Consider the following 23,149-nt stretch of genomic DNA (forward strand, 5'->3'; position numbering starts at 1 on the left):
ATGGACTGCCCACCTCACAGGTTGTCACTCGAGGGCACCTCACATCGGGGTGATACCCCTCTGTGGGAGTATTTGAATGCACTTACCCCGTTTTGCCCTGCTTGAGGACCCATTTTTAGGTGAGAGGTTCTCGCGCGTAGGCGCTGTCGTAGTGCCCTGTGCTGGGGGGCCCATCGGCGTAGCAGTCGTGACGAGCGAAGAGAGAGTCGCTCAGAGGTGACAGTTTTCCCCCACGAGAAGGCTTTGAAATGATGACGTTTCGCCACTCCTTTATTTATACATATATATATATATATAATACATTTATATGTTTTCCCCTTTTGCATCGTGTAAGCGAACTGCTTTCTCGGCGGGGAGGATCTCACGAGAGCAACCGTTCAGCGGCATCGCTTCCCCAGCTGGCAGCTTCTTCCTTTCCACAGTTGGGACGCGTCGCGAAGGTTTACAGTTCCATGCATAAAGGGGGGTGAGAAAAAAAAAAAAAAAAGAATACCAAAAAAAAAAAGAATACCAAAAACAAAACAAAACAAAGGACACTTCCGCCACCCCAGAGCGAACATACCACATGTTCTGCACAGATGATACGAACCAGTTGGGGAAAACAGCAAAGTCAAAATAAAAGGAAAAAAAAAAACCCACTCGGTCGAGGGGTGGACCGTTAAGAGGAACAACAATTAAAACTTCTGTCCTAAGTGATTGTCCGTTTGAGCAATGGTATGATGAGTACCTGGGGGGACGTGCCCTCCAAAAGAAAAAGAAAAAGAAAAAGCACACCGCAGCGCTGTGCAGCATAGCGCTAGTGACACATCTCAATTCTGCGAAATGCACCCCCCCCATCTACAGAACGAACCGAAGGATGGAGCCCCCAAGCGGATGAACAACTACCAGAAGAACAAGGAGAGGATCAAGAGGATCAAGTTGGAGGGGCAGAAGAGGCGCGCCGAGACGGGGGAAACGCGCGAAACGGAGGAAGCACGCCAGACGAGGGAGAGACCCCCTAACTTGAAGAAGTACGCCCTGTGCGTTGGGTACGTGGGCAGCAGGTACCACGGGTGCCAGGGGCAGGGGAAGGACTGCATGACCATCGAAAACGAGATCGAGAGGACCCTCATAAAGATGAACGCCGTGGGGGGAGGCGGCCGCAGAAAAAACTTCAACTTTTGCCAGTCGCGCTCCGCCAGGACGGACCTCGGCGTGCACGCCCTGTACAACGTGTTCGTCTACCAGGTGGACCTGAGCTGTGGTGGGGCGGTCGGCGGGGGAGCGAATGGCGACGCGGAAGGTGTAGTCGCGGCAAACGCGGACGCCGCTTCCCGAGAGGTTGCCACCAACGAGGCTACCACCGACGAAGCAGCCGCCCAGAGTGCCACCACCAACGAAGCCACCCCCCACAGCGCCGCCCTAGCGGAACGCACAAAAAAGGAAAAAAAGTTTAGGCAGCTGCTGAACGAGCACCTGCCGGAAGACATCCGCTGCTTTGACATGCACAGAGTGACGAAGAGCTTCGACGCGAGGAAGTTCTGCTCCTTCCGATTGTATGAATACCTCTTCCCCGTGTGCGTGTTGAGCGAGGTGGCTGTGCGGGATGAGTACAGGGATGTGTTTGGCGAGGCGCTGCAGGTGATCGAGGGGCGCGTGGAGGAGCTGCGGAGGGGGAAGCGCAGAAGGGGGGGGCCCCAGAAGGGTGGAGGCGAAGCGGCTCAGCAAAGCGGTGGAGATGTCGCGGCTGCGCAGAAGGGTGCGGATGAAGTGGCAGAAGAGACGGGTGAAGATGACGCTGCTCAGCAAAGCGGTGGAGATGTCGCGGCTGCGCAGAAGGGTGCGGATGAAGTGGCAGAAGAGACGGGTGAAGATGACGCTGCTCAGCAAAGCGGTGGAGATGTCGCGGCTGCGCAGAAGGGTGCGGATGAAGTGGCAGAAGAGACGGGTGAAGATGACGCTGCTCAGCAAAGCGGTGGAGATGTCGCGGCTGCGCAGAAGGGTGCGGATGAAGTGGCAGAAGAGACGGGTGAAGATGACGCTGCTCAGCAAAGCGGTGGAGATGACGCGGCTGAGCGGAAGGGTGAAGATTACTCCACTAAACAAACCACCTCTGACGACGCGGCGAAAGGGGGCGGGTGGGACGACATACTCACCGTGAAGGCGCGAAAGGAAGAGCTGACGGAGGAGGAGCTGAACGCCTTCTTCGAGATCGTCCAGAGCTACGCAGGCTACCACAACTTCCACTGTTTCACCAAAAGCAAAGCAGAGCAGACGACCTTCCGATTCATTAAGTACCTAGAAGTCAGCACAGTCAACCTGCACGACCACAATTTCGTGTCGGTGCAAATTTTAGGACAATCGTTTTTAATGCACCAAATTAGAAAGATGCTGACCTTGTCTGTGGAGACGTTCCGAAAGGCTACGTGCGTTAACTCCATTTATTACTGCCTGAACGCGGGGGAGTATGTGCCCATTTCGCTGTTCCCCGCGGAGGGCTTGATGCTCATTTGCCCCTTCTTCAATGCGTATAACGAGAAGGTGTGTAACCCCCCGCAGAGCCCCCCTATCTGCTTCGAGGAGAGCGAGGAGGTGCTGCGGTTCAAGCGGGACGTGGTCGCCAAGTGCATCGTCGAGCAGATGCGGAAGGACGTGTAAGTTGGGTTCAACCGGGGGGCAAGCGGCGCCCCCGCAGCAGTCCACGCAGTTGCGTTTGAGAAGCCATATAGCCACACCTAAGTAGCTATGTAGCTATGTAGCCGCGCCTAACCGCACGCTCCTACCCACTGCCTATTTCCCCCTACCCCGCAGGTGGAACGACTGGGTGCTGAAGATGAACAGGCGCCCCTTCGTGTATCACTTCATGAGGGGCAGGCTTGGCGATGCGAAGCCGAGCTGTGCCACTGCCAAACTGCCGAACTGCCAACCTGCTTAACTGCCAAACTGCCCCACCAGGGAGGAGGGCTGCACCCTGAGCACAGGTCTTAGGAGTCCATTTGAGTTGACGCAGTTCTTTTTCGACGCACCCTCGCGCGAGGCGCGTAAAGGAAAAACACGCGGTGGGGGTTCCCACAGGTGCAATGAGACGTGGCCATGCGAAGGTCGCCAGGGAAGTGCCATTTGGAGGAACATAAATGGGCATTAAAGGGGCATTGTGTATACGTGCTGGCTCCCCCCTTTATGGGTATTCCCCTTTTGGGTATTCCCCTTTTGGGTATTCCCCTTTTGGGTATTCCCCTTTTGGGTATTCCCCTTTTGGGTATTCCCCTTTTGGGATACCCCCCCGGGGTCACACCTTAATCAGGGTGAGCGTGCCGTTGCTGGAGACAGTCACCAGGTGGGAGTTCGACAGCATGTAGGCGTCCACGATGATTGTCTTTTTTTTGTTAATCATAAATTTAGAGAAATTGAATCCGAGGTAGCCAAAATTGATTCCACCGATGATGACGCTCTGGTAGGCATCCTTGTCGCTGTTTGCATCTGCCTCGTCCTCACTGTCACTGATCGTTTTGAATGGACATAAAGAATTGGAGGAGGTGCTGTTTTTCCTCCCCTTAGGGGGTGTTGTGCTGCTACTTTCTTTCAACGTAGTGGTGGTCGGTTTTTCCTTTCCCTTTTCTTCACTTGGGAGGGGCGTGAATGAGCCGCTTTTCGCCTCTGCGAGGGTTGGGTTCTGGGGGGAGTCGTTCGGGGCGCTGGAGTGGTTTCCCAGGGGGGGGGGGTTGTTCTTCCCCGAGAAGCTATTACTCGCGTTAGCAGCGATGCCGCCTACCCCGCTGGTGCTGCCCCCTCCGGCAAGGTTGGCCGCCGCACTGGCGGTGCTTCCATTCCCAAGGCCGCCTCCAACGCCACTAGCATTGGCATGCTCCGTGCAGACGCTTCCGACGTTTGCGCCGTTTCCGCCGCTAACCCCTCCGCCGCTCAGTTTGTCGTCCCCTCCGGGTTTGCTCTGCTTCTTGGGGTAATTGGAGGAGAGGAAGTAGGAAAGGTTAAAGATGGAGACCCCGTCGTTTTCGTTGTCCCCCTTTTTTTTCTTTTCCTTCAGTTCGTTTATCTTCGCTTCACATATGCACTTGCTGGGGGGCACGTCGTGCTTTATTTGCACCTCTTTGATGAGCGTTATTTCGAGGGCGGACTCGACTCGGTAGATGCGCAGCTGCAGGGGGGGGGAGGTAAAGCGGTGAAGCGGCAAAGCGGTAACGCGGCAATGTAGAAGCAACGTGGCAGTAACATGGCAGCAACGTAGCAGTCGCGCCGCTACACCACCGCCACACCGCCGCAGTCGCGCCGCCACACAGCCACGCCTTACCCGGGCGTCGGCCAGGACGAGCAGCTTGGTGACCAGGTTTCTGCAGACGAACACCTTGAGGATGGGCACGTCGAAGGCCCGGAAGAAGTGCACCTCCTTGTAGATCTGCAGATGCACCACGTGGATGTAGCCCAGCTGGTCGCCATAAAAAACGTAGGCATCTTGGGAGAAGTTATTCGAGCACACCTTGTGGTTGAACAGGTGCCAAAAGAGTCCTTTTTTCTTTGGTGTTTCGAGTGTTGCACTCAGTTGATGGTTCCCCCTCGAGGGGTGTTCCCTCCGATCGCTTTTTCCCAATCTGTGTTCCTCTCCCTCTAAGGGGTCCTTCACTACCTTGTAGAGTTGGTTCCGAGATGATAGCCATGTGCAGAAGGTCGTAATGGAGTTACCGCTTTCGTTGCTTTTCCTTTTGTTGGCCTGCATCTTACTCTCAGGCAGGTTGCCGATGATGCACACGAGGGTAGGGTGAAGAACGGTTCTGCTCTCCAGCTTCTTGGCACCCCCTCGATGGGTCACTTCGTTCCTGCCATACGCATGGCTGTTGCAGTGGCCACCGTTGCCACAGTTGCCACTGCTGTTGTTACCACCGCTGATCGTGGCTCCATTTTCGCCGAGCGAGTTGGGACCCACGTCAGATGCCCCGACGGGCATTTTCCCCTTCAAGAAGAGCTTCTCCTCGTTAGTCAAAATGGAACAGAGGTCCCAAACGCAGAGACACACGGTGTCCGCCAGGTCTTCAACATTTCGCAATTTCTTGTTGCTCTTAAAAAACATACCATTATGAGCATCGAAATGGAAGAAGGGCGATTTGAAGAAGGTCCTCTTCTTTTTAAAAACGTGTAGGTTGAAGAACGCATCGATGTGATTCATTTTGCTCTTCTGGATCATGTTTGCTTGTGGGTGGCGATTGTTTTGTTTTTTCTTTTCCCGCTGGTGTGGTGGGAACTGTTCTTGCTTATCCGGGTGAGCCGCCTCCCCTTGGAAGAGCTCAGCGGGGGGTGGCTTCGAGACGGACGCGCTTTGGTTGGCCTCACTGGGGCGCTCCTCCTGCGCGGCGCTGAGTTGGGGGCCGCCGAGGGCGTTTCCCTCTTCGGTGAGCAGTTGATCAGAGGGCTGCCCAGTGTACCGCTCACTGTGCCGCTCATTTTGCCGCTCACCGTGCTGCCTCTCCTGCTCCTCGGCGACCTCCTGGCTGCGCCTCAAATGCTCGTCGACCCTCGCGAAGTCCGCGTCGATGAAGACCGTGTGGCTGCTCAGCGAGCTGGGGCTCACCCCCTTGCCAATGCTCACCAAGTAAAAGGCGGAGTCGTCCAGAGACCTCACGTCTACCACCTCGTCGTGCAGCTTCACCACGCACATGGCTTCGCGTATAATGTAGCTGCCCTTCCTGCGGCACCGCCGGGCCCCCCACCGGTTGTTCGCTCCCCACCGGCTGCTCACCCTCCGCCGCCTGCGCACCTTCCTCTCCCCGCCTCCGTCCCCCGGGGCCTTCTTCTTACTGTTCTTCAAAAAATTGTCCTTAAAGAAGTTTCTTATTTTCTTGTTGCCCTCCTTTATCTTGCTCCCGAAGTTGGCTCCTTCGTCGTTCTCCTCGTTCTTTTTGCTTTTCCCCTCTGGGGGGGTCTTCCCATTTGGAGAGGCCTTCCCATTTTGGGAGGCTTGCCCTTCCTGGGAGCCCCTTCCCTCCTCTGCGCCCCTCTGGCTGGGCTTCTCCTCACTGGGGGCTTCCTCACCCAGCGGGCAGCCCTGCTCGTCGGGGCGGGCATAGGCGATATCCCCCCCGGGCTCCTCTCCGTGGTGGTCATCACCATTGGAGTAGTCTCCCTCATCGTAGTGGTCGTCATCGTAGTGGTCGTCATCGTAGTGGTCGTCATCGTAGTGGTCGTCCTCATAGTAGTCGTCGTAGTAGTCCTCATAGTGATGGTCGTAATCGCCTTCCTCGTCGTAACTGCCTTCCTCATCGTAGCCGCCTTCCTCATCGGGGCGGGAGCCCCCCTCGTGTTCACCCGCACTGGCGCAGGCAGGAGTGGCCCCCCTATCAGAGAGATTACCCCTCCTATGCCGGTATGCTCTCCCCCCAGAAGGGGTAGCTCCATTCCGATCTGCATTGGGGTCATTGCCCACCCTGTTGTGCACCACCTTAGGGTTTACGAAGCTGCCCAAAAAAATATTATAAATATATAAGTGCCCACATTCATCAGAAACCATCAAAAAGTTGCCGTTGGAACTCCAAGAGACGCTACTGATGATTCCGTATCTGTAGCAGATGCCCTCACAATTGGCTGAAAAGGTACAGAGCCTTATTTGGAAGCGACGCTTGTCTAGCTGGTCTTGTTCCGACGAGGTAACCTTCTCGTGATTTATATTTACAAGTGCATAGACAGGGAGGAAGGGGTGCGAGATGATGGCTCCCGTTTTTAAGAAAAAGCAACTCTCCTTTTTACTTGACAGGTGGTTGACGAAACTGTACCTTCTCCTGACGCAGGTGTTTGCGTTCCTCTCGAGGAACTCCTGCAGGTGCGCAAATTCGTTTTGCTTACTCTTACTGCTACTGTTATTGCTACTGTTATTGCTACTGTTATTGCTACTGTTATTGCTACTGTTATTGCTTTTATTTTTGCTTTTATTTTTGCATCCCTTTCCCTTTCTCGTCAGGCAGATCTTTTCCGAGTCGTTCAGCGTCACGTTGTTGTGGAGGAGCAGCATGACCGTCTCGATGTACTTCTGCGCCGTCTTCGAGATGGCCACGTTGGTTCGCAGCCGGTCCTCCCCAGCGGGGTTAGCAGCGGCGTTACCAACTGCGTGGAGGGCCTTCTTCGCCCCGTTCGATGCGTGCCACCCATGAGGGGGAGGAGAGGAGTCCCCACTTGGGGGGCCGTCCCGCAAAGATGTAGCAACCTCCTGAGAGGATGGGCGGCTAGACGTATGGCCTTCCTTCAGTGAGTCCCTCCTGCTACTGTCAGTCTTCCCTCTAAATTGGCCATCCCCCTTCTTGTGAGAATCTTCTGCCCAATCTGCTGCCCAATCTGCGTTGCCCCCCCCGTAGAAAATAGACCCCACGTGGTTCGAGCTCAGCAGAAGGGTCATCGTATTGTCGTACGCATAAAACAGGTTGTGAAAAAACAGGTTGTTAACGAAGTGGCTATTATAGCTGTTGCCGAAGAGGCTGGTGATGCTGCAGTCGTTGGGGACGAAGCTGCTAAGGTAGGAGCACAGGGGGGTCAGGTTGTGCATGCACTGGATGTGCATGCACTTGTATATGTACAGCAGCTTGTTCAGGTCAATGTCCAGGAGGATTTTCTCGCTCGCGCGGTTGGTGTGGCGGTCAGCACGGCGGTCAGCGCGGCGGTGGCCACGACTACTCCCGCTGGGGGTCCTCTCCTTCACCGCTCTTCCGCCGCTCTCACGCCCGCCTCCCCCAACAGTGGCCGCCTTCCACATCTGATCGCTCTGCGCGTTCGCGCCCCCCCCCTGGAGGGAGCAGCTATGCCAAGGGCGCTCCCCATTTGGGGCGGGGGGCACGCCCACCTCGACGCTGCGACTGGCGCGGTCTCCCCCCAAGCGAGGGTTGCCATCTGTGCATTCGCCTTTGTGGGGGTTCTTTCTCGCTGCAGTGGTAACACCTTCGGTGATACCTTCCCCCCCTAGGCTGGCGCCACTCTTCCGCTTCCTCTTCCCGGTGCCGCTCCTACCCCTGGAGGCTCTCCTGTCCTCCCCCTTCAAATCGTAATGAGAAATGTAGTTAATGAATCTGCACTTCTTATTGAGCCTCTTCAAGTGGTCAAGTACGCAAATCTTTTTTATTTTATTCTTTCGGTGGATGTAAAGGATGGTGCTGTTGTGGCAGTCCATTTTTTGCTGCTCGATGACATGCCTATCGCTCATGCTGTTGAATAGGTAGGACAGGGGGATGACGTGCGGGAGTTTGTTCTGTTCTGTTTTGCCTCTTCTGTGGCTTCTCTTCTGAGGGGGGTTGCTTCTCGGGTTGGGGCCCCGGTGGTGCTGCTGCTCCTTGTTCGCCTTTGCGCGGGGCGCTCTGGAGTGGGCTCCGCGACCACCTCGCTCATCAGGAGCTGCCCCAACTGCGCCAATTGCGCCAAGTGCGCTAACTGCGCCGCTAACACTGCCCTGGCTGCTGCGCCCGCTGTGCCCCCCCTTCCTCTCTCGCGTAGCACCCACGGGGCGGCCCCCCTTCCTCTCTCGCGTAGCACCCACGGGGCGGCCCCCCCTCCTCTCTCGCGTAGCACCCACTGCGCGGCTCCACCCCTCCTCATCTTCATCCACCTCGCTGCCGTCCTGACTGCTCCCCCCCTCCGTCTCGACTGTCTCCTGCCTCAGAAGGTCGCTTTTCATTTTAACAAGGCTGTCGTAGTTAACGTGGCGGTACTCCCCCTCCTGGGTGCCTTCCCTGTTTGCCTTTTTCCCCAAAAGGGCTTTTCTCTTTCTTTCTTTGTCCCCTCGTTTGGCAGCCCCACCGCTACTGCCACTTCCGCTAGCACCCCGCTTTAATTTTTTGAAGAAACTCATTCTGGACGTGAAAGAAAAAAAGCGGTCGTAGCTTCTGGGCCTCTTAAAGAGGAAGTTACTTTGGTTGCAAGCCAGGTTCCCCTTTTCCCCGTTGGCAGAGGGGATGGCGAGGCAGTCCTGTTCTGTCAGTCTGCACCCCTCCTTGTAGAGCTGGTGGAATTTTAAGTATTCATTTAGGTGGGCGTGCTCAGCGGGTAGGCCCGGCTGGAAGCGCTCAGTGGGTTGGCCCTGCTGGAGGGGGAGGCTTTCACCTGGTTGTCCCTTCTGCAAGCCTTCACCTTGTTGTCCCTGCTGGGACCGCTCAGCTGGCTGTCCCCCCCTGCAGGCACTCACCGCGTCGTTCACCGAATCAACGTAATCGTAGAAGCTCTTGTTGAAGAAGAGGAGGAAGGACCTGTAGGTGCAGCCGTTTATCTTCCAAATGGCGTACAGGGGCTTGCTGTAGAAGAGGGAGACATGCGAATCGATAAAGTGCTCGCACAACACTTGGTTCTTTTTCCTGGTCTTCATTTTGTTAAAGAAAAAAGGGAAGGAGAGGAAGGTCAGCAGGGTGCTCTTAATGTTGCAGGCCGACTTGAACAGCAGCTCCTTCATCGGCGGCAGGAGGAATTTATTCACCACCTGGCACAGGCTGTCCACGTGGTGGAGAAGCACGCACGTGTTGTGGTAGAAGGGGTTCGCCTGGCGATTTCCCCCTGGTTGGCCCTGCTTGCCATGTGTGTCGCCCCCTTTTACCGCATGGCCCCCCTTTACCGCATGGCCCCCCTTTACCGCATGGCCTCCCTTTACCAGATGACCTCCCTTTACCGCGTGACCGCCCCCCCCGCGCGGATGCAGCTGCGGCGTGAAGACGTTCGCCTTGTACGCGAAGATGTGGAAGTTCCCGATGAGCAGTTCGAAGGTGGAGAGGAAGATGCTCACGACGCAAAACTGCTCAAATGGTAAATCCCCCGTGGCCTCCGCCGCTTCAGGTGAGAGTCTCCCCTTCTGCACGTACTCACACGACCGTATGCTCATCTGCGTTTCTACGACGTTATCACTTTGGAGGTTGCTCCTACTAGGAGGGGCTGTTCCCAAGGGAGTTAGAGTCACGTCTCTGGCTTCACTGGAGGGCATCCCCATGTCATGTTTGCCATTACTGTTTCTTTTTCTCCTCTTGTGCTTCCCTCCAAGGGGGGTAGTATCCTCTCCACAGCTCATGTGTAGCCATGGAGACAGCTTCCCTTTCCTCCCACTCTGGTAGGCACATTTAACAAATTCCACCAGCAGGTCAGCTGTACCGATGGTGCTGTTCCCCTTATACACATTTTCAATTGCCCAATTTAGCTTCTTAATCTTCTTCAGTAGTAGGTGCAAGACGGTGAATAGCTTTTTTAAGTGTCTCCCTTTACGGGTTCTTCTCCCATTCCTTTGAGTGTTCTGCTTATCCACGCGGATCTCTCCACTGGGGAAGAAGCCGTAGTGGCTGTTCAGCATGAGGAGGCATATCACCATCACAGTTAGGTAGCAGAGGAAGAGGTCCAGCAGGTGAATATGATAGGAAAAGAACTTTCGGTCGACGTGGATGCAGACGTTGTGGGTCTCTTCTTCGGTGCTGGGCCCACACAGGGGAGGCGAATCTGCCTTGGAGTCTTTCTCCAAACTGCTGGGCGCATGCGCTTCGTGGTTTCCCTCCCGGGCGAAGCAGTTGCGAAGGCCCACGCGTAAAAGGACAATCTGCAGGTAGGGCGCGTGCAGGGAGGAGAGCAGTTCGTTCGGAAGAGACGCCGCTTCGTGTATAGACCCCGCCGCTCCGCACTTCCCATTTCTTGCAAAGCTAAACAGAACCCGAACGGCATCATTCACGTAGATGAAGAGAATCGACACGATGTAGTCCAGGACGAACCGGATGACGTCTTCGCTCTGGGCGCCTTCCACAATGCGGAGGGTAAAGAAGTGAAAAAATAAGTGCGTCAGGAGGCTATTGTACTTGTTTAGGGTTACGTAGAGGCTGGTGGGGGGAGGGGCACTTGGGGCTCTCCCTCCGTTCTTCGCAGCTTCGTAAAACATATAATGGTTGACCGCCAGCTGGGTGCTCTGTCCGCCGTGCATGCCGCTCATGCCGCTTATTTTCTGCAGGAGGGTGGCTAGGAATCGGCTCAGGTTTCGCCTCCTGGCGCAGGCGTCCTTCGTTGCGACGTCCCTCAGCTTGTTCATCAGGCGCAGCACGGCGGGTGCGGGTTCGACGGCGCCGCCATCCCGGTTGCAACTTGCGCGGCCATCCCGATTGCAACTTGCGCGGTCATCCTGGTCGCAACTAACTTCACAGTGCTTACCACCGCTCGTACCACCGCTAATACCACCGCTAGTACCACCGCTAGTACCACCGCTGATGCACTCGAAGAGCAAATGCACCAGCCGCGCAAACTGCTTCAACGACTGAGTGAAGTCGACTGGGTTGTCCCTGTCCGCTCGCTCGATGCTCACTACCGGGTGGCCGCTCCCCACCCGGGGCCCCTTCTCGCAGGAGGAGGCATAAACAACCTCAAACAAAAACTTATTTGCGCCGAGGAAGGTCTCCAAGTAGGCTTCGGAGGAGAGGCACAGGAAGAATTTGAGCCGCTCGTGGAGGGGCATCACTTCTTCGTCTTTGTCCCCGTTGTGGAAAAATATGAAGAGCAAGACGAACGATAGGTTGCTCATTCGTTGCGAGCAAAAGTGGAGGGAGCTGAAGTAGCACTCGATTTTGCTCATCCGGAAGTTGCAGTCGTCTTGGTCGTCTTGATCGTCTTCTCCTTCGCCGCGATCAGCTTGGCCATCCCGGCACAGAATTGCCATCCTCGGGGCATCCCCCTGCCCTCCCTCCTGGCGCATTATTCTCCCCACAATTATATTTTTCAAAACCAGCAGGAGAAAATCGTGCCTCTTTGTCTCTTTCCATTTGGAGTGCACCTCTCGGTAGTTTCCCAGGAGGATGTTCTTCATCACGTCGAGGTAGCTTCTCTCGGGGGGGTGGTGCCTACCATGGGCCCCATCATCGTGGTCGGCCTTGAGCTTCTTCGCAAAAATGTAGTTCAAGTGCTCCTGCAGGAAGTGGCGCGGCTCCTGCAGGAAGTGGCGCGGTTCCTCCAGGCAGTGGCGTCGTTCCTCTTCCACTTCTCTTCTCCGTCCCTCTTCTACTTCTCTGCTCCGTTCCTCTTCCACTTCCCCCACTTCGCTCGCCTCGCCTGCCTCGCTGGAGGGGAGGTAGCCACTGCCCTGCACCGCGGACACGCTGGAGTCCTCCAAGACGCTACCACTTCCCCCCAGAGGGATGCACGGCGTGCTCACCGAAAGGGTAGCATTATTTCTCCCTCCCAGGAAGTGCCCCTTCTCTACGTAGGAGGCATAAACGAGTCTAATGAGGAAGACGCTCAATTGAGGGTCCTTCAAATACTGGTGAGCCACATCAATCACGTCTTTCATATCCCCACGAAGAATGAAAAAAGCGATGGCCAGGTGGTACCTTTTAATTTGCATCAACTTATACGCATTGTTCATGAGGGCGTTGCTCCACCTCTCCAAAGAAAAGTCATTGGAGAGGAACTCAAAAATTTTCTGTTGCTTCTTTATTTTGTATAGCACCATCAGCTTGTGTTTTTCGTTTTTCGCTAAGTAGAGCAACGCTAGGAAGTCCAAACAGTCGTTCACTTCATTTTGCTTCTCCTTATCGTCGACGTTGAGGCTGTTTATTTTTTTGAGTGTCCGGTTCGTCAGCACCTCGTGCATGAAAAATAAATTGTCCCTATCGTGTAGAGCGTAGAACAACTTCATACGTTTGAACGTAAGGAAGAAGCAAAACCTTTGGACCTCCTCTTCCACCAGTTTGAAGTTGCTCATTTGTGCGACTGCCACACCGTTGAGCTCTGCTTGGGGGGGGCCCTTTTTTCTGCGTTTCCACCGGATGAGGCGCCCGTGGGGAAGTGATCCAGTCTCGAAGTGGGCACCGCCTCCCGCAGCGCCTCCCGCACCGCTGCCCGCACCACCCATGTCGAACAGGTCGACGGCGCCCAAATCGCCGGCGCTAACTGGGACGCGGAAGGAGTGGCTGTAGTGCGTCTGCAGATTCTCCAGATAGCTGCTCAGCTCCGCCGCCACCTTCGCGCGCACGAAGTAAAGGAGGTAGGCGTACTGGTGGTGAATCTCCAGGGGGACGTTTAGGAAGAGGCAGCAGTTGATGTAGAGGCGGTAGAAGAAGAGGATCACTTGGGTCATGTTGCTTCCGTTGGGTTGTTTTGCCTCGTCTCCACTCCCACGCACGTGGTCGCCCAGGTGCATGCTTTCCGTTTTGATGAGTTCCTTCTGGAGGTGCAGGCCGAAGTGCGCACAGTGGCACCTGCGCGCAGCGGGGTCTTCCGACGGGTGGCTGCTGCCGAAGTCGTCGCCCCCACTGCTGCTAACGCGGCTCACGCTGCCACTATCACTACCGCTGCCACTACCGCCACTGCTATCACTGCGGCCGGCGTGGCCCTCCCCCGAATTGAGGCAAAACGCGTTCAGCACGCAAAAGAGGAGGAGCTGGTCGAAGGCCCTCAGGTGGGGCACGTTCACGTGCAGCAGCAGGATCTGCAGCAGCCTCACCTCCTCCGCCGTCAGCTGGCAGTCAATCACGCTGGCGGCTTTCAGGTTGGCCTTGAAGCTGCGCTGCGCCCGCCCCCGTTCGTCTTCGCTTCGACCGCTACTCCGGCTGCGATTGCTTCGACCACTTCTATCACTGCTACCGCTTCGACCCGAGGGGGCCTTCTCCCGCTGCGCCCCCTGCTTCGACGGGGAAGACTCCTCCTCCTCGTCAGAATTTAAATTAAAATCGTCCAACGAAACGGACTCGACTTCGAACAGGTACATAGATTTGTCCTTCTGGTCAGCTGCATCTCCATTGTTATTCCCCCCTTGGATGAGAGTCTTCCCCTCCTGTTCCTTCCCAGCTGCATCTCCCCCAGAGACGCCATCAACCATGCCTTGCGTACCCTGCCTGAGCTTCCCCATTTCAGTGGTGAGGAAGTTAACATTAAAAAGGAAGTGGCTCTTCTGTACTGTGGAAATGTCTCCGAAGTTCTCCCGAACGGACTTCCTCAAACGGTCATCATTCAGTAGGACGTGTAGAGCACAGTGCTTCTTAATAGGAAGACCCCCCCCCTCTCCTGAGCTGTCACTTCTAATTTTGATCCTCTCAACGTAACTGTAAAATCTGTTTAGCAAAAGGTTCAGGAGTAACTTCATAGCAATAAAGACGTGGGAAAAGAGACCCATTTTTATGTAGTGTAACAGCCCGAGGGGGTGAAAGAACACGTGATGTCTCTTTCTGGGGGGGGGAGTCCCTTTTCCGCCCGCCCCACCCGCTTCTCCCGGGACATGTCCTTCGCCTCGTCTTTGCCATTTCTTCAGTGCGCTGCACAGGTTGATTTTGCGCCACCGGGTGGTCCGAGCGGTTTGAGCGGCGTGAGCGGTGTGGAGCAGCTTCCCCCCGCTCGGGCCCCACAGGAAGCCCCTCCTCTTCTGCACCCCGCCCAGCAGGAACAAATTCCTTTCAAACAGGAACACCTGCTTGGAGAGGAGGAAGGGGTGCCTCCCATAATTTAACACCTGCCACTCGTTGCCATTCGATGCATCGCAGAAGAGGACCACGGAGATGTAGCAGTTTTTGCGTGCGAACCGGTCGTGGGTGACCTTGCCATTACATGTTTTGCTTTTGCTGCCCCTCCGGTGTCTCCTCTTTCGGTGAAGCTCCCTCAAATTGACCAAAAAACTGGCTACTAAAAAATGTGTGTTTTTTTCACCTGAACGGGTCATACACAATTTTGTTTTTTTATTTGCGAGCAGTTTCGGCAGGGGGATCGAAGTGAAGTTTACGCGGTTTGCGCTCTCCGCGGGGGGGGGTCCATCCGCCACGTAGGTTTCTTCCATGGTGGCCCCTTCCCCGTTGGCTCCTTCCATGTTAGTCTCTCCGATGCGGTCCTCTTCTCTGTTTTCCCCCTCCATGCCGATCAAGTCGCTGCACACCGCCTTGAGGTCCACAATTTGCAGCTTCCTCCTGGTGAGCAGGACGACGTGGCTGTCTTGGACGACTACGTTGACGAGGTCGGGGACGTTTCTAACCTGCACATGGTGGGAGACGCATCTGCGTTCCGTGCAGAGGAGATACAGATTGACCACTTCGTTGGATTGTGCTGGTTTGTTCTGCCCTTCTTGTTTGGGATCTGCATCGTCGAGCACCAAGACGTATTGCCTCTCCACCCCGGAGGAGCGTCTAACGTGTAGGAGTCCCCTCCTAACGGAGAGCACCTCCTCCGGATGGTGGCAAACAGCACCGTCTTCTTCACTTCCCTGTGGTTGCCCCTCCACCGGTGGGTAGTTACCCCCGTGAGTGCCGCTCCCCTTCTGCGCCTCTCCCTGCAGGGCATGATTCGTGGCGACAATAAACTTCCCCTGGTAGGAGACGTGGACGTAGGAGAACAGGAGCTTCTCCTCGAGCGAATGGAAAAAGGTGAACATCTGGTTCAGGCGCAAGGTGACGTAGACCAAGCTCTCCTTTTGAATGTGCACGGTTGCGAGGGCGACCAGGTGGGCGTGCTTGGTCCCCTTCCCGTGGGTGCAGCAGCTGCCGTGAATGTCTGAGCCGCCGTACCCGCCGCTCCCGATGTAGCCGTATTTAATGATGAGGAACAGGTAGTTCTGGCCGTTCCTGCTGTGGAGGCGGAAGTCACTTATCTCGTGCCCAGTCACTTTGCAAGGCACCCCTCCTTCTGCCCTGCATATGTCTTCTTGCACTTTGCTCAAATACACATTATTGTTCGGTTCGTTCGGGGGGGGAGAGCCTCCTTGCAAGCCGATTAGCGGAGAGCTCTCATCAAAGATGCAAAGCATTTTGGCATTATGAACGACGTCCCTTGTCTCCGACTTGAGAGCAAAAATGCACTGCCTCTTTCTGTCTACACAGATGAGAACGAAAAAGGAATCTAGAGCATTTATAAGCTCACTTTTGTAGGCCAAAGGGATTGTATTCTTTTTTTCTAAAAATTGGCTAGTCGACATGAACAGATGTGGGTTCTTTTTCACTTGTTCGTAGATTCTACACATCTGGTAGGAGTAGGAATAGACAAAATGAGTCTTCCTCCTGAGCGAGTCACTTCCCTTATGTTTCAATAGGTAGTACCTGTCAATGTACATGCTGTTCAGGCAGCATATGGGGGTGAATGCTCTTCTCTTTTTTGCCACTGCTCCTTCGGTAGAGGCGCAGTTATGAGGGGGGTGATTCGTGCGTGCTTTGTGTGTGCTCTGCGTCTGATCCACTTCTGTGGTGCCCTCCATTTGGTTGACACTTGAAGGGGAGGCTCCCCATGGTTTGTTAGCGCCGCTGTTGGTGCCGCTCCCAACTGTGGCACCTTCCAGTGGGGTCGCCCCGTCATCGTTGCGGTGCCTTTCGAATGAGTGCCGGACATCCAGGAAGAGGTTGCTGCTTCGGCTCCCGCGTTTACTACCGCTTCTAGCCCCGCTTCTACCCCCCATGTCGAAATCGTACAGGAAGAGCCTCCCCGTCCGCCTCTCCCGCACGAGGGCCACATTATGGTTGGGGTCAAAATACATTTCGCAGTCATCCTGCAGGATCGGCTCCTCGGGCTGCCGCCTACCCGATAGGTACTTCTTTTTCCCCTCCCATTTGGGAGACGGTTCGCATGCCCTGTAATGCAGCATGTACCTCACGCTAACGCTTTTTTTTTTTTTAATCCAAATGTCACTCGGCTTGATCATAACTTTGTAAACGTCTCCGTTGTATGTCGAGATGGTGAGGGAGAATGGAGGCATCAAATTGCTGACTGTGCTGAAGAGCTTCCTAAACAGGAGGAAGTCGTTCTCTTTGGAGTTGTTCCTGCGGCGGGGGGGTCTCCACGGAGTCGCCCCTCCGTTGTGATGCGCAGCTGAGTCGCCCTGATAATGGCCATCACAGCAATCGCCGTAACTGCTAACCCCCCCTTCGCTGTGATCTGCGGTGGACCCGCTTCCACTGGAGGAGAGCGAGCAGTCGTCGCTCACATCCGCGTGGTCCCAGCTAGGGAACTCCCGTGGAACACCCCTGTGGGGGGTACCCCTCTCCAGCAAGAGCGAATCCGAGAGGGGGCATATTTTTTTAATCTTCCACTGACCGAACTTCATGTGGTATTCATTTTCTGGGAGGAAGGTGTCATCTGTGTAAACCGAAATGAGGGACGTGTTGAGGGAGCCATACTTGAGCTTTGCCTGGAGGACGTGCTCGTAGTTGAGGCTTATCGGGACGTTCTCGTAGCGGAGGATGTTCTTCACGTGGGCGTGGTGGCTGTGCAGGTTGAAGATGGCGTAGATGGAGAAGACGGAGGGGGGGGTGGCAGACGTGGCGGAGGGGACGGCGGATCGCTCCCCCTCGTCGCGCCCCAGGGGGAAGCCGCTCCTCCCAGCCCCACCCGCACGCGACTCATTTCGAGACCCATACACAATCAAAAATTCATTCTTCGCGATGTTCGCGTTTCTGTTGCTGCTCCAGAAGCGGCAGTAATCTTCGCTAGCTGTGTCCTTGTCTACCCAGCACCACTTCACATACCATATCATCTGCTCAAACGAGGGGACATACACTCGGCAGACGGATGCAAAGGTGAGTTTGTTCTGGCTGTTGGTGTGCTCCCTCCAGATGTATAAGTATCCGTCGAGGCAGATGGAGGCCACTACGCAGAAGGGGTCGTTTTGTCTCTCCTTCCACTTGACTGAGTAGACCTCGCTCTGGTGGTGCAGCACGCTCAGCATGAAGACGCCGTTTCGATCGCTATACGCGTTTCTCCTTCGTCGGTCGGAAGCGTGACGGGCCTGCCGAGGGTGCCACGTGTGATGAGCGTGCCGAGGGCGTCCACCTTGATCGCTGCTCTCCGAGGAGTCCTCCTCCGAGCTGTCAGAGCTGTCCGAGGGGCTCTCCTCCGGGGAGTATTCCCCTGGGGGGTCGGAAAGCTCCCCGGAGGAGCGGCCCGAGGACTGGCAGGGGTCACTACGGCCGTCTCTACTGCGGTCACTACTACCGCCACTTCTGTCATCACTACGCTCCTCCTCGCCAGCGCTGCGGGCACTGGGCGAACCCCCCAATGCAGGCTCCCAGTAGAGGGACTCAAAGGGGAGGTTTCTCTTGTCTCTGTTTACATCTGTGCACATCCCCCCCTCCCGGTCCTTCACATCCTCCCATAGAAGCGACGCCTTGGTTTTTATAAAAGGGTTCTGGCGGGAGCTCCTTCCATTCAGGACGTCGTCTATGTCTCGGAGGCGGTTCTCCTCCCTCTGCCTCCTCCGATGTGTTCCCCGGTTTGCGGCTACTTTCGCCGCTCCTGCGGCTGCTTTTTCCGCTCCTTCTGCGTGGCTGACCCCCCCGCCGGTATGCCTCCCACGTCGGGCGGCCCCCTCGCTGCTCCGGGTTCTTTCGCCGCCCCCTCTGAGCACCGCCTCGTTAAGGCAAAAAATAAAAACCATCCGGTTCTTTTCCCGGTGCTTCTTCCTCTGCGTCTCCTTCAGTATGCCCGCGCCGAGGTACACGTATGGGGGCGGTGGGGCCAGCGACTGCATGGTGGGATGCGTTGTGGGATGCGTTGTGGGATGCGTTGTGGAATGCGTCACGGGCTGCTTCGCTGACTGCTTCGCGGACGGCCCATCCACGCAGTCGGCGCCCCGCTTGAAGCAATACGTTATCACGTCCTTTATAATTAAGTCATGGTAGAAGACCCCCCCGTAGGGGAATGCGTCGTAGGAGCTGTACGTGCGTTCATCTTGCCACCGCTTGCCACGAACCCGTTTGAGCACGTGGGTTCTATTATTTGGGTCGGGTTCTTTCTGCAGATGCAGCAGATTTTCGTTGTGGTATTCGTCGTAACATGGCTCTCTGCTTCCCCTGGCCTTGGCCTCCTTCCCGGGGGGGTCCATTTCCGCAGCGCGTTTGCTTCTCCCCCTAAGTGTTTTACTTATCTGTGTCGGGGTCTTCCACTTATCTGCGTGGGTGTCTTCTCCTTCCACTCCCTCGCGTTTTTTGCACTTTCCCGCCTCTTTTCTGCTTCTTCACGATGGACTCCCTCCCGACTTGGGCGGTTCATGTCTACCTCGGCTTGCCGTCGGGGGGTGGCGTCCCTGGGGAGGAGCTCACACGCCTACAATGGACACACCAAATTGGAGGCGTCAACCAAACCAAGTGTATTGGCTTCGCCGTCACTTCGCTGCTATTTCCCTTGGTGGAGAGGGTCCCCTTTCTGCTGGGTGGCCCCCTCCACAGGTACATGCACTGCGCTTGCAATATGCGCTCACGCGTGTGTAGGCTAGCTAGCCACGAACTTCGCCTCGACCAGCAGCGCTCGTCCGTCGATGCATAAATGCACGTAGGTGCTGTTAGAGCGGTCTGATTGGGTATGCCCAGTGGGCCCGAGATGGAGTCAAAAAGGAACCTCGCAAGGCAGCACGTTATATTATCCCTCACGTGGCGTTCATTTTTTCCTTCTCCTCTCTCCTTTCGCTTTTTTTTTTTTTTTTTTTCGAATGAGGGGCGTACGAATGGGTGATACCTCCAGGTTAGCAAAAATAAATTGGCAGCTTCTGCGCAGCGCGCATAAAGGAGGAGTCGCGTTTGCAGGGTAAGCTGGGATACGCAAATGTAAACTGAGCGATTGCGTGGGAAGAGCAGAGCATACGAGTAGGCAGCTTTCGCGTTGGCTCTTTCGCCGCGACATTTTCAATCGTCACGCGGTGCGTCATTTTTGTGCCCGCGCGTTATGCACGGTTCGTTTTTTTTTTTTTTTTTATACACAATTTGTGCGCCTTTTTGTGCGCCTGTTTATGCTCTTTTTTATGCCCCCCTTTATACTTCCCTTTTTTGTACTTCCCTTTTTTGTGCTTCTTTTTTTTTTGCTTCTTTTTTTTTTGCTTTTTTTTTTTTTTTTTTTCCTGTCATGTACACCCTCCCCCTGCACGTGACAGCCCAGCGGCAGTGACGAAGCGGAAAGAAGCGAGGCGAAGCGAAACGAAACAGATTGGTCTTCCCAATTCTACGACGCTTCCCATCGCGTGGCCGTTCTCTTCCACTCCCCCCAACTGAGCTAACAACCGCACAGGCACATACGGGTAGTCGCTCGTGTACGCATGCGTTGCGATTGCCTGCCCACACGTTTTACGTTTCACTTATAACGCATCACTTCTGACGTATCACGTTTAACTGCTGACGTCTCACTTCCCCCCCTTTGGAAGCAGCCCCATGCTGTGCCCCGCGGCGAGCCAACTGAACTAGCTGCTCTGCGGGGGAGAAGTGCAACGAGTGGGAAATGAAGCATACCAGATGGTCAAGTGGGTCCGTTTGCTCCACCCATGTAGATGGGAACCCATGTTTGTCCTTTTGCATCGGAGCAGCTGCACATCGCAGATGACGTGAAGTGTCGCTCGAGAGGTGGAGCAGTCTAACCAGTTGGAGGTGTTTTCCCCGCGGGGGGGCAGCAAAAAAGTTACAAAAAAAAAAAGAAGCGGGACGTGGTAAGTGGTACGCGTCACACGCTTGCTACGCAACGGAGACAGATCAGCGCTGCGTGGGCACCCCTGCCCACTTCATACGCGCTACCCCTTTTCGCACTCCCAAACGAACTTGGGAGAGCGGTCCGTTTTCCCGGTGAGCACCTCCGCGCCGTCCTTCCGCACAACGATGGTATGCTCAAACTGAGCGGAAAAGAAATACCTGGCGTTGCTTAACGTCCAGTTGTCCGGCCACATAATGAAGTCGCAGGGTCGCTCGGAAATAATTGGCTCAATGGTAAACACGAGGTTTTCGCACAGCAGTCTGTCGTCGTCATTCCGTGTGTGCATGATGAATGGCTCCTCGTGGAAGTTCCTCCCTATGTTGTGTCCGCACAGATGGGGGACCACTGCGTAGCGTAGGTGGCCCTTATTCTTCCTTTCTAGGTGGCTCTCTATTGCTTCCCCTATGGCACTGAAGGGGACACCGGGCTTACAGACGCGGATGGCCTCCATGGTGCACTCGTGGGCGGTTCTTATGAGGTCCAAGTTTTTTTCACGCATAAGGCGTTTGAGTTCGTCCACGCCCGGCTTCCTCTTGTCGAAGAAGGCGAACCGGTTATGATCGCTTCGGTTGCCATGATCGCTTGGGGGGCCCCTACTCTGCCTGTAGAGGTAGCTCTGGAGGTCCTCATACGTTCTGCTGCTCTGCTGCTTATCGTAGATGACCTGCTCATCGTACTGCCTGTGGAACTGCTCGAGCTCGTCGAGGTCCTCCCCCGGGAGCGCCCCCCCATCAGCAGCGTTGTGGTAATCCCCCCCGGGGAAGGGTGCGTTCCCCCCCAAGTCGCCGCTGCTCATCACCGCATTGCTGTTATCGTCGTAGGAGCGGTGCTGCTCAGTGGGGCGGTCCTTCGAGTTGGGGGGGTCGTACCTGATCCGTTTGATGGAGCAGTGCTTTCCCGTCTTCACAACTTTGTTAGTCGTGAGGTCAAAGTGGTACTTCAAAATGAATTTGGTGTGTCTCGTCCGGAGCTTATCATTCAAATATATAAAATCGTAAAATTTTTTTTTTTTTTTTTTTTCATTTTTTGTTAATTTAGGAACAAGGAAACTTTCACACATATCCGCGTGGAAGCCATCTTTGAAGACGCTGATGTCTACTTTGACGATGTCGTTTTCGTAGAGGATGTTGTTATCTGGGATTCCATGGCAAAGGATTTCATTAATTGAGATGCAGGAGCTTTTTGGGAAGAGGTGGTAGTTCAGAGGAGAGGGGTAGTAGCCATTATTGATGCACTTATTTAGGATGTAAATATCTAAATCGTTCGTCGTCACTCCTTCGCAGATGATGTAGGACACGTCGTCCATCAGTTCTCGCGCGAACTGGCAGTTGCTCCTAATCGTTTCGATTTCTTCCTCGCGTTTGACGTTGCCATACGGGTGGGGGGATTTTCCCCTCTCATTGAAGTCACTCCTTTGGTCGGCACTCCCTTGGCTGCCACTCATTTGGCCGCCGCTCCTCTGGCCGCCGCTCCCATACGGCACGTACACAGGCGTGCCCGTGCGGTGGTAATTGGGCCGCTCCACGTACTTGGGCAGATAATACCTCGGAGAGGTGATTCCCTTCTTTTGCCTCCCAACAAAGCGGAAGCTGCCAAACAGCTCGCTGTCCTTCAGGTGGGAGTACCTCCTGTTGTACCCCTCCTTGCACTTCATAAACGTTCTGTCAAATTGGGTTATGCGGATACTCGGGTGGACGTTTTTCCTTGTCTTCATATTTTCACTGTATCTGTGGAAAGACGCCGGTGGGCCATCTTCCGAGTAGTTTTTTGTGTTCTTCTTCACATCGTGGTGGACTGTGTTGGAAAATCCTTCGCCTGCGCTGGTGCTGTGTAGGTGGTTCCTTCTGAGTTTGGGGCGGCGCGGGCGCCTCTGCTTTGCGCAGCTCCCTTGGGAGTCCCCCCCCCCGGGGACGAACCCCCGCCGCGGCCGCACGCGGTTGGCGCGGTGGACGCGGTTGACACTTTGGATGCGGCTGACGCGGCTGACACTTCGAGCGCTTCCCCCACTTCTCCCACTGCTGACGCTGCTCCCACTCCTCACAATTGCAACGCCGCCACCCCCCCTGCACAGGCAGAGGAGCGCCCACGCCAGCAGCACGAGCGTAGGCCCCTTCATAGTTCCGCGCGCTGTTGCCACTCATTTGGGGGAGGATTAGCGGAGGGTTAGCGAAGGGTTAGCGGATGATTAGCGGATGATTAGCGGATGATTAGCGGAGGGTTAGCGGATGATTAGCGGAGGGTTAGCGGAGGAGAGGGGGGAAGAGAGGAGGCTCCTACTTTGGCTAGCCATTCTCCGTCGAAAGGCAAATGGGGCAGCCGCACAACTCGCGAAGAACCCCCGTTGGCACATCCCCACTGCTGCCCCTTTTTTTGTTTTTTTTTTCTTCTTTCCCCCTTCCATTCCACCAATTTGGGGACATCCGATGAGTGAAGATCGGGCGGTTCTTGCTATTCCCCCCCGGCGGGGGTCACTTCATCCGTGGCCCTCAAAGGTATGCGCACGGGGGTGGAGCAGTCCTTTTCGCCATTTCGCATCCGCTTCTCCAGCCGCTTCGGCATCTGCCTCTCTACCTTCTCCATTTTTTTTTTTTTTTTTGCTTCCCATGTAGGTGCGCTTATGTGCATCCTTTCATGCAGATGATGAGGCACTCCCGTTCGCCCTGCCTTCGGGGGGAATTTCCCCCAGAGGGGTGCACACATCTTAGCGTCCTTAAAAAGGGGGAGGGAACGGAGGTCCCTTTGTTTATTTATTTTTTTATTT

At 55.3% G+C, this 23,149-nt stretch overlaps 3 protein-coding genes across 3 annotated transcripts, besides 21 other annotated features; 1 reads left to right on the top strand and 2 right to left on the bottom strand.

Annotated features, from left to right (window-relative positions):
• Window positions 1-873: 873 nt before the first annotated feature.
• On the top strand, window positions 874-2,637 carry PVX_093530 (pseudouridylate synthase 1, putative; the record flags this gene model as incomplete). The annotated part of the gene is made up of 1 exon (XM_001608526.1): window positions 874-2,637. One exon carries the CDS (start codon window positions 874-876, stop codon window positions 2,635-2,637), a length of 1,764 nt encoding a protein of 587 aa, XP_001608576.1.
• Window positions 2,638-2,892: 255 nt separating this feature from the next.
• Window positions 2,893-18,760, bottom strand: PVX_093535 (hypothetical protein, conserved; the record flags this gene model as incomplete). The annotated part of the gene is made up of 2 exons (XM_001608527.1): window positions 2,893-4,135; window positions 4,289-18,760. The coding sequence occupies 2 exons, from the start codon at window positions 18,758-18,760 to the stop codon at window positions 3,269-3,271; spliced, it is 15,339 nt and encodes a 5,112-aa protein (XP_001608577.1). The 3' UTR covers window positions 2,893-3,268.
• Window positions 3,088-3,114: a microsatellite.
• Window positions 3,217-3,238: a microsatellite.
• Window positions 4,649-4,682: a microsatellite.
• Window positions 6,103-6,139: a microsatellite.
• Window positions 6,222-6,249: a microsatellite.
• Window positions 6,304-6,361: a microsatellite.
• Window positions 7,960-7,990: a microsatellite.
• Window positions 8,373-8,406: a microsatellite.
• Window positions 8,955-9,128: a microsatellite.
• Window positions 9,501-9,597: a microsatellite.
• Window positions 10,743-10,764: a microsatellite.
• Window positions 11,147-11,173: a microsatellite.
• Window positions 14,102-14,176: a microsatellite.
• Window positions 15,508-15,540: a microsatellite.
• Window positions 15,692-15,732: a microsatellite.
• Window positions 16,797-16,838: a microsatellite.
• Window positions 17,269-17,310: a microsatellite.
• Window positions 18,375-18,415: a microsatellite.
• Window positions 18,567-18,599: a microsatellite.
• A 1,170-nt stretch (window positions 18,761-19,930) lies between the features above and the next one.
• Window positions 19,931-20,005: a microsatellite.
• A 423-nt stretch (window positions 20,006-20,428) lies between these two features.
• PVX_093540 (methionine aminopeptidase, putative) lies at window positions 20,429-22,102 on the bottom strand (the record flags this gene model as incomplete). The annotated part of the gene is made up of 1 exon (XM_001608528.1): window positions 20,429-22,102. The coding sequence occupies one exon, from the start codon at window positions 22,100-22,102 to the stop codon at window positions 20,429-20,431; it is 1,674 nt and encodes a 557-aa protein (XP_001608578.1).
• Window positions 22,103-22,933: 831 nt separating this feature from the next.
• Window positions 22,934-22,960: a microsatellite.
• Window positions 22,961-23,149: the final 189 nt, after the last annotated feature.

This window comes from Plasmodium vivax, chromosome 1, assembly GCF_000002415.2.
Source record: "Plasmodium vivax chromosome 1, whole genome shotgun sequence".
NCBI lineage: Eukaryota > Apicomplexa > Aconoidasida > Haemosporida > Plasmodiidae > Plasmodium > Plasmodium vivax.